Here is a 10,328-nt window from a genome sequence, read left to right as displayed (position 1 = left end):
TTTTACAGTAAGTCGAATAATATTAACACAGTAGGCTATTCGATTATTTAAAATAAATAAATAATAATTCACCAAAATGTTATTTCACATACCAAAGGTTGTAGTAAGTTCCCAGTGGATAGACTGGCATACAACAGATGAGATGTTTACAGGAAATCCAATAATTAACAGTATTAGATTATTTAAAAAAAAATAAATAAAAAAAAAAAAACTAAAATTCACCCAAATGTTATTTCACATTCCAAAGGTTGTAGTAAATTCCAAGTAGATAGACGTATTTATGACAGATGAGATTATTACAGTAAATCCAATGAGTACAGTATTAGGTTATTTTAGGATAATCATCATAAAAATTCCTGAAAATGTTATTTTCACATGCCAAAGGTTATAGTAACTTCCCAGTGGATAGACTGACTAACTGTAAAAATCTAACCTGTAGTGGTTTGTTTTATTTTTTTAAATAGGATTATTTTTTTTATTTTTTTTTAGATAGAACATACAAGTCAATGGACAAATATATGACTGCTCTGACGCCAGTGACGTTTTAGTTGTGGGTGGAATTTTCAGACGGTCCCTTACGCAGCATAGGCGAATAGCGAACGAATAAAAACCTTAAACTAACTTTATCCCGCAGTTAAACGTAAATCTATGTCTTTACAATCTAGGCATATGCTTCAGTAGTATTATGAATGTATGGTTATTTTCGTCATCTCGTTTAAATCCATGCCTTTTCAAACCGGAACAACGTCAAAGACAGCAAGTTTATGTGTAGGGCTGTCTGATAAATCTGGCTATTTGATGAGAGAGATAGCTCAGCTGCAATGAACGTGGCGAGTTTTTGTAAATAATTTAATATCAACTGAGACGAATTTATCTGAACAATGAAACAGCAGAGAACTTTTATTCAGTCTCACAGCGTTGAGGAAGATGACGGTGCAGGTTGACCAATCAGAAGAAAGGGGCGTTTTAGGCCACACCCATAAGTGCGAATCAAATATTCAAGCCATTTATTAGTGAAATTAAATAATCAAAATGCACAGTGTGCCGTGGCTATTTTTCCAATTTCCTATTTTTAACTTGAGCATTAAATCGAAATGGAAAACAAGTAATTATTTGTTTTCCATAATATTGGTTTAATGCTCAAGTCAAGAATAGGAAATTGGAAACATAGCCACGGCACATTTGTGCATTTCTGATTATTTAATTTCACTAATAAATGGCTTGAATATTTGATTCGCACTTATGGGTGTGGCCTAAAACGCCCCTTTCTTCTGATTGGTCAACCTGCACCGTCATCTTCCTCAACGCTAGATGTGATATAATTATTTGTTTTGCCGGTAGGCGGCAGTAAAGTAATTTCAGCTGCCTCATCAAAACAGTGAAGGCGGATCTGCATGTATCGCTTCCTGTATGTTGTTGTACAAAAATATACTGAAGACTGTATAAAAGGTGAGTGAAATGCTTTCCAGATTTTCTTTAATATGCATGTAAAAGAAATGATATTTTAAATAGCCTAACGTGGACGCCATTAAATAACAATGCACACAAATTTAAAACATGTCATCTAATCTTTTCAGTTTAACAGTATGAAATCACTTATATGGACCATGGCATTTATTTATTACATTACATTTCTACGTATGTCTGGTGCACAAACAAGCAAGATATTTTAATGTGCCCAAATACACACACATAGATATATATATATAACATTTAAACCAGTGTTTCTTCATCCAGATCTGTTCCCGGAGCGAATTACGGGTGTTTAAAGTATTTTTAATTCTAGATATTTAATCTGCCTTTCGGTAAGCATGTCAAAGTGCATACACTATCAGAGCCCTTCTATGGACGGTACACTTGCAACGAGACCAAAGACCGTTTTTTAATGGATGTCAATGGGAAGATGCTGTCCGCTAATCTTCAATATATTTTACACTAAACAATCCTTTTGGAATCAACTGTGTGTGGAGTTTACGACGATAAAATGTATGTTTTATAAAATTAGACGCCGGAAAGTTTGCGACAGGTAGGTTGCAGTTTACGGCTCTCCCCATTCATTTGTATGGTATACGCAAATGGCGACTTTCTGTCGTAACACGCTAGTTGACCGTTCTTCTCTCCTTCATTCCGCGCCAAATATACGCTCGTAAACAGAAGTCCGAGGAGGTTACCATAGTTAAATTGTCCATTTAATGTTTTCCGGTACGATCAGTATCGAACTGCAGAAAGACAACATATGAATAGAGGGATTATTTATAATTGTATTATAGCTACATGTCATAAGTACATAACAAAAGCGAAGCTGTACAGTTTGAAGGGTTGGTTCAACCAAAATTGAAAATTCTGCCATCATTTGCTCTCGTTTTAACCCCAGAAATTCTCACCTTTATTTGAAATACAAATTGTCCAGAGGGCATCAGGAACAGGATTAAAGGGATAGTTCACCTCAAAATGAAAATTCTCTCATCATTTAGTCACCCTCATGCCATCCCAGAAATTTATGACTGTCTTTCTTCTGCAAAAGAATATCTCATCTCTGAAGGTCTATATAATGCAAGTGAAAGGTGTCCAAAACATTTAAGCTCCAAAAAGCACCCAAAGACAGCATTAACGTAATCCATAGGACTCCAGTGTTTTAATCCATGTTTACAGTAGTGATGCAATCGGTTTTGGGTGAGAACAGACCAAAATGAAACTAAATTTTCACTATAAATCTTGGCATCTGCAGTCTCCTTGGCAATCATGATTTCAAGCTTGATTACACTTCCTAGCACCATCTAGCGCTCTGCGCATGTGTAAAGCACTAGGAAGTGAAATTGAGCTTGAAATCATGATAGTGACTAGAGACTACAATGGCAAGATGTACAGCAAAATATGAGTTACATTTTGGTCTGTTCTCACCCCAAACCGATTAGATCACTTCAGAAGACATGGAATTAACAACTGGAGTCTTATGGATTACTTTTATGCTGCGTTTATGTGCTTTTTGTAGCTTGAAATTGTTGGACCCCATTCTCTTGCATTGTATGGACCTACAGAGCTGAGATATTCTTCAAAAATCTTCGTTTGTATTCAGCAGAAGAAAGTCATACACAATGAAAAGATAATTTCATTTTGTGTGAACTATTCCTTCAAGAAATACTGGTTTAGACCAATATCTGTCTGATTTCTGACCAACATTTGTTAGCTTGTGATAGTCTTTAAAATCGGTCACAGTTTCATGTCAAAGAGTGTTGCATGTTTTCTACAGGTGGTCACCTCTCTTTACGCCTCATGCTGTCTCATGCTCTCCGCTGCCTGCGTCCCTCCTCCTGCATACTTCCTTTATCCAGACAGCTTGTCCATCACTGGCCACACATGGAACCCAGTGGTCCCCGTCCGGTTGAGGCCACCATACGGACCAAACTGACCCAGGCCCTCAAACCTGAGCACCTGGAGGTCATAAACGAGAGCCACATGCATGCCGTGCCCCCTGGTTCTGAATCCCACTTCAGAGTTCTGGTGGTGAGTCCTCAGTTTGAGGGTCTTTCTCTTCTGCAGCGTCATCGCCTTGTAAATGAGACACTGCGAGAAGAGCTCAGTACCTGCGTTCATGCCCTTGCCATCCAGGCAAAGACACCCCAGCAGTGGAGCAGCAACCCCAGCCTGGCCAAAAGCCCTCCGTGTCTAGGAGGATCCAAACATGATAACACAGTGGCTGAAAAACTGAAGGCAGGTCGAGACTGACTGTGGAGATGCAGTTTGTCATTTCCTAAAGATTTAATGGTATAATGATGAGATGGGAAAAGAGAGAACCAGTTGGTTTGTTGCACATTGGAAATGATTGAGATTAAAAATCTTTTTTTTTTTTCTGAACTTAAATACAAACATTAATAAACGCAATTATTTAATATTGTTTTGAGTGGGTTAATACTATTCAGAAACTTACAGATTCATGCTAAATTTGCATCAAAAGCAAATACTTTCATATAATGACTTTGAAATCAGATGGCGCCAGGCAAATTAGTATTGCAGTCATGTGAATGTGTAGCAACACATCTGTTTACAAAATTCCTGATAAAAATATCTGCCAATGTTATTAATAAACTCATTTAGAGAAGTTAACTGAGCAGTTAATATGTCCGGGTTACATCCCCCCCTCAAATCTAAAGAAAGAAAATAAGAAATTATAATTTGCAGAAAGATTTCCTTGCATTGTGACATTGTTTTCATGACAAATTTTACTTGTTCCCATTATTCTCAGTGATGATTCTCACTAGATTCTCATTACTGCAGTATCAGCATAAATGTAAGGCATTGCAACAAATACTAGAATAATATATATATACACTGTACAATTTAAAGCTTAAGTATGTAACTTTTTCAGTGTTAAAATACTTCTATCCCAGTTTAATATGCAGAGACAGCCATAAGTAATCCATACATAAGTTAATTTTCTCTCAAACTGTAAACACTGTGTGCCTCATTCATGAAAAGTTCGTAAGTACACAAAAGAATTGGGAGTAATTTCCACATTAAATGGAGCTTCCCGAAAACTTTCCGCCGGATTCACGAATGCTTCATATTCCCCAGATTTGTTAGTACAACTTGTGAATGTTAGTGAATTCCAAACATTGGTAAATAGAGCGCACGTGCACATTCATTCACAGTTATCATAATCCACGCCCTTGAAAACACCATATAAGGAAGGCCATCCAGTCACGTTAGAGGGCATTATTTCACTCGAGAAAATCAAACGCAAACCCATATCAAGAACTTCTGCTGGAAATAGCAGTTGTGAAGAAAAAAATATACTTTGAAATAATAAATGCAAGCAGCAAAGAAACACTTCTAAATAAGAGTTTATTATTATTATTATTATTATTATTATTATTTTTTTTTTTTAAGGTTAATTTCCCTCATTTAATTAATTATTTTTAGACATTGTTCCGATGTCTTATGCACGATTTACACATGGTCGGGAGCAGGTGTAAATTTTGTTCGTACTGACTAACGTTTTGAAAATACGAAAACTTTCATGAATCTGAAAATTTGCGTCAGGCCTGCTTTACGAACGATTTTACACAATTCGTTCTGCTCGTTTTTCATGAATGAGGCCCTGTGTCTCTGTGGCACTATAAAATTCCTGTTGCAGAATTCAGCTTCAAATAATGTATCACAATGATAATATGCAATTAATGTGAATTTGACATTTTCTTTTAGCAATATATAATTTCTAATTTCTTCTGATTTTAGGTTGAAACATGGCCCAAACATGTTCTTGACAGTTTTCGTAATATTCACCCGAACATGCCTATGTGTGTAGCAGTCACTGGGTTATATTGTATATTTAGGAATGGCAGGAACACTGTATATTGACCAATCAGCATGCAAAAACAGAACTTAAATTTTTTTTAAATACATTATTTTAAAATAATGCTGTATTATCTGAAATCTGCGGCTGCATACTAGCTGGGAAAACTGCACCACCAGAGGGCAACATGTCACAAGAGTGCAGCTTGATAAAGACAGCATGAAGTGCTTTGATGGTGTATCTGTGGACTGGTGCCTCTTAAACTTTTGGAAATTACTCCTGGTTACATACAGAAGTTGCAGTAAAGTTAATATCTGAAGAAAATAAATAAATATATATACACACACACACACACAGTTGTGCTCAAAAGTTTGCATACCCTGGCAGAATTTGCTAAATTTTGGCATTGATTTTGAAAATATGACTGATCATGCAAAAAAAAAAAAAACAACAACAAAAAAAAACACTGTCTTTTATTTAAGGATAGTGATCATATGAAGCCATTTATTATCACATAGTTGTTTGGCTTCTTTTTAAATCATAATGGTAACAGAAATCACCCAAATGGCCCTGATGGCCTGTTGTGGTGGTTTCAAGGAGCACAATACAACGATATTTGAACAAAAGTGAGCTGCATGGTCGAGTTGCCAGAAAGAAGCCTTTACTGCACCAATGCCACAAAAAAGCCCGGTTACCATATGCCTGACAACACCTTGACACGCTTCACAGCTTCTGGCACACTGTAATTTGGAGTGACGAGACCAAAATAGAGCTTTATGGTCACAACCATATGCGCTATGTTTGGAGAGGTGTCAACAAGTATTGTGCTCCTTGAAACAACCACACCGTCTTTTTCCAGAGCAGCCTGTATTTCTGTATTTCTGTATAGAGGTTACCTGTGGGTTTTTCTTTGTATCCCGAACAATTCTTCTGGCAGTTGTGGCTGAAATCTTTCTTGGTCTACCTGACCTTGGCTTGGTATCAAGAGTTCTCTGAATTTTCCACTTCTTAATAAGTGATTGAACAGTACTGACTGGCATTTTCAAGGCTTTGGATATCTTTTTATATCCTTTTCCATCTTTATAAAGTTCCATTTCCTTGTTACACAGGTCTTTTGACAGTTCTTTTCTGCTCCCCATGGCTCAGTGTCTAGCCTGCTCTGTGCATCCACATGAGAGCTAACAAACTCACTAACTATTCATACACAGACACTAATTGCAATTTAAAAAGCCACAGGTGTGGGAAATTAACCTTTAATTGCCATTTAAACCTGTGTGTGTCACCTTGTGTGTCTGTAACAAGGCCAAACATTCAAGGGTATGTAAACTTTTGATCAGGTGATTTCTGTTACCATTATGATTTAAAAAGAAGCCAAACAACTATGTGATAATAAATGGCTTCATATGATCACTATCCTTAAATAAAAGATTTAATAAAAGAAATAAAAGGTTTTTTTGCATGATCAGTCATATTTTCAAAATCAATGCCAAAATTTCAACATTTTTGCCAGGGTATGCAAACTTTTGAGCACAACTGTGTGTGTGTGTGTGTGTGTATATATATATATATATATATATATATATATATATATATATATATATATACACTGCATACACCGATCAGCCACAACATTAAAACCACCTGCCTAATATTGTGTAGATCCCCCTCATGCCGCCAAAACAGCGTCAACCCGCTGTATTGCACAGAGTAGCATTCTGAGATGCTATTCTTCTCACCACAATTGTACAGAGCGGATATCTGAGTTATCGTAGACTTTGTCAGTTCGAACAAGGTTGGCCATTTTCTGTTGACCTCTCTTATCAACAAGGCATTTGCATCCGCAGATCATCCGCTCACTGGATGATTTTTGATTTTGGCACCATTCATAAAAAATTCTAGAGACTGTGGTGTGTGAAAATCCCAGGAGATCAGCAGTTACAGAGATACTAAAACCAGCCCATCTGGCACCAACAATCATGCCACGGTCCAAACCACTGAGATCACATTTTTCCCCATTCTGATGGTTGATGTGAACATTAACTGAAGCTCCTGACCCATATCTGCTTGATTTTATGCACTGCACTGCTGCCAAATGATTGGCTGATTAGATAATCGCATGGATGATTGTTGGTGCCAGATGGGCTGGTTTGAGTATTTCTGTAACTGCTGATCTCCTGGGATTTTTACACACAACAGTCTCTAGAATTTACTCCGAATGGTGCCAAAAACAAAAACATCCAGTGAGTGGCAGTTCTGTGGACATAAATGCCTTGTTGAGGAGAGAGGTCAACAGAGAATGGCCAGACTGGTTCGAACTGACAAAGTCTATGGTAATTCAGATAAACACTCTGAACAATTGTGGTGAGAAGAATAGGGTTGGCGCTGTTTTCAGAAATACTCAGACCAGCCTGTCTGGCACCAACAATCATGACACGGTCGAAAACACTGAGATCAGATTTTTTCCCCAATCTGATGGTTGATGTGAACATTAACTGAAGCTCCTGACCCATATCTGCATGATTTTATACATTACATTGCTGCCAAACGATTTGCCGATAGATAATCTATAGATAATCGCAAGAATAAATAGATGTTCAGGTGTACCTAATAAAGTGGTTTTTATTTTGTGGGTGATCTGTGTGTGTGTGTGTGTGTGTGTGTACACACACACACTGCGGGTCAAAAGTTTTGAAACACTCATACTTTATTAAAAATTATTTTTATTTTATTTTCACATTTTAGAATAATAGTAAAGTCATCAAAACTATGGAATAACATAAATGGAACTATGGGAATTATGTTGTGACTAAACAAAATCAAAAATAAATCAAAACTGTGTTATATTTGAACATCTTCAAAGTGGTCACACTTTGCCTAGAATTTGCAGACATGTACTCTTGACATTTTCTCAAACAACTTCTTGAGGTATCACCCTGGGAAGCATTTTAAACAGTATTGAAGGAGTTCCCATCTATGTTGGGCACTTATTGGCTGCTTTTCTTTATTATTTGGTCCAAGTCATCAATTTCAAAAACTTTTATTTTATTTTTTTGGTTAAATTTTAGTTTTGTAATTAGATAAATTAATATGGTGGCACAATTATATTTTTGTCTACAAAACTAATTTCAAACATTTAAACATATGCCTTCAGATCAAAAGATTTTTAAGATCATGAGAAACATTTCAGTCAAGTGTTTAAAAACTTTTGACCGGTAGTGTGTGTGTGTGTGTGTATGTATATATATGTGTATATATATATATATATATACACACACACACAGTACTGTGCAAAAGTCTTTGGCACATAAGATGTTTCACAAAAGCATTTGTCTATAGATGGTTATTTATATCTTCAGCTTTAGTGTGTCAATAGGAAATATAAATGTTAGACTCCCAAACATTACTTTTGCAAATAGAATAGAAGAACAGGGAGCTCTGCAACAGCTAGCATGGCCTCACAGAGTCCCCCACTGAACATAGAGTCAGTCTGGGAGTACATGAAGAGACCAAAGCAGTTGAGACAGCCTAAATAGTTAGAAGAACTGTGGCGAATTCTCCAAGAAGCTTGGAACATCCTATCTGCCAACAACCAAGAAAAACTGTGTCCAGGTGTACCTAGGAGAATTGGTGCTGTTTCGAAGGCAAAGATCGTCACACCGAATATTGATTTAGCTTTTTTTTTAATGTTTACTGGACTTTGTATGACATTCAGTGATAAATGAAAACTATTTATGGCATTATTTTTGAAGACATCCTCACTATGCAACATTTTTCACAAGTGCCTAAAACTTTTGCACAGTACTGTATATACAGTGGCATGCAAAAGTATGGGCACCCCTGGTCAAAATTTATGTTGCTGTGAATAGTTAAGTGAGTAGAAGATGAACTGATCTCCAAAAGGCATAAAGTTAAAGATGAAACATTCTTTTCAACATTTTAAACAATATTAGTGTATTATTTTTATTTTATACAATTTTAGAGTGAAAAAAGGGAAAGGAGCACCATGCAAAAGTTTGGGCACCCCAAGAGATTTGAGCTCTCAGGTAACTTTTACCAAGGTCTCAGACCTTAGCTTGTTAGGGCTATGGCTTGTTCACAATCATCGTTTGGAAAGGCCAGGTGATGCAAATTTCAAAGCTTTATACATACTCTGACTCCTCCAATCTTGTCCCAACAATCAGCAGCCATGGGCTCCTCTAAGCAGCTGCCTAGTACTCTGAAAATTAAAATAATTGATGCCCACAAAGCAGGAGAAGGCTATAAGAAGATAGCAAAGCGTTTTCAGGTAGCGTTTTCCTCAGTTCATAATGTAATTAAGAAATGGCAGTTAACAGGAATGGTGGAGTTCAAGTTGAGGTCTGGAAGACCAAGAAAACTTTCAGAGAGAACTCCTCGTAGGATTGCTAGAAAGGCAAATCAAAAACCCTGTTTGACTGCAAAAGACCTTAAGGAAGATTTAGCAGACTCTGGAATAGTGGTGCACTGTTCTACTGTGCAGCAACACCTACTCAAATGTAACCTTCATGGAAGAGTCATGAGAAGAAAACCTTTCCTGCATCCTCACCACAAATTTCAGCATCAGAAGTTTGCAAATGAACATCTAAACAAGCCTGATGCATTTTGGAAACAAGTCCTGCGGACTGATGAAGTTAAAATATAACTTTTTCCTGCAATGAGCAAAGGTATGTTTGGAGAAAAATATATATGTGTATATATGTGTGTATATACACACATATATACGTGTGTGTGTGTGTGTGTGTGTGTGTGTGTGTGTGTGTGTGTGTGTGTGTGTATATATTTCTAAACATGAAGTTAGTTAAGCAATGTTAGTATGTTTGGTTTAAGCATTTCACATGGACCACCAGACAAACATTATGAGTATCTCTCAATCCTTGTGTGAAATATCATAGTTGAATACTTAAATCAAAAATATCAACAGGTAAGCATGGTGATTGTGAAGAGTTGTGTTGATACAGAAAAATGCACATTTTCTGGATTATAGACAATGGGAATATTTAGATAAATCTTAGTTGTT

The 10,328-nt window shown here is 36.6% G+C and overlaps 1 protein-coding gene across 1 annotated transcript; it reads left to right on the top strand.

The window, feature by feature from the left end:
* Positions 1–1,336: 1,336 nt before the first annotated feature.
* Positions 1,337–5,632, top strand: LOC127453590 (bolA-like protein 1). The gene is made up of 2 exons (XM_051720060.1): positions 1,337–1,449; positions 3,251–5,632. The coding sequence occupies exons 1-2, from the start codon at positions 1,395–1,397 to the stop codon at positions 3,724–3,726; spliced, it is 531 nt and encodes a 176-aa protein (XP_051576020.1). The 5' UTR covers positions 1,337–1,394; the 3' UTR covers positions 3,727–5,632.
* The last annotated feature ends 4,696 nt before the right edge of the window (positions 5,633–10,328 follow it).

The sequence above is a fragment of the Myxocyprinus asiaticus genome, chromosome 16 (assembly GCF_019703515.2).
Source record: "Myxocyprinus asiaticus isolate MX2 ecotype Aquarium Trade chromosome 16, UBuf_Myxa_2, whole genome shotgun sequence".
Taxonomy (NCBI): Eukaryota; Metazoa; Chordata; class Actinopteri; order Cypriniformes; family Catostomidae; genus Myxocyprinus; species Myxocyprinus asiaticus.
The sequence above is the reverse complement of the archived record's forward strand: the minus strand, read 5'-3'. Positions and strand labels throughout refer to the sequence as shown.

What these genes read in the sequence shown, in the direction of transcription:
- LOC127453590 (XM_051720060.1), top strand. Translation starts at nt 1,395, where the DNA reads ATGTATCGCTTCCTGTATGTTGTTGTACAAAAATATACTGAAGACTGT. An exon ending in TACTGAAGACTGTATAAAAG is followed by an intron (nt 1,450 to 3,250) that starts GTGAGTGAAATG and finishes TGTTTTCTACAG; the next exon opens with GTGGTCACCTCTCTTTACGC.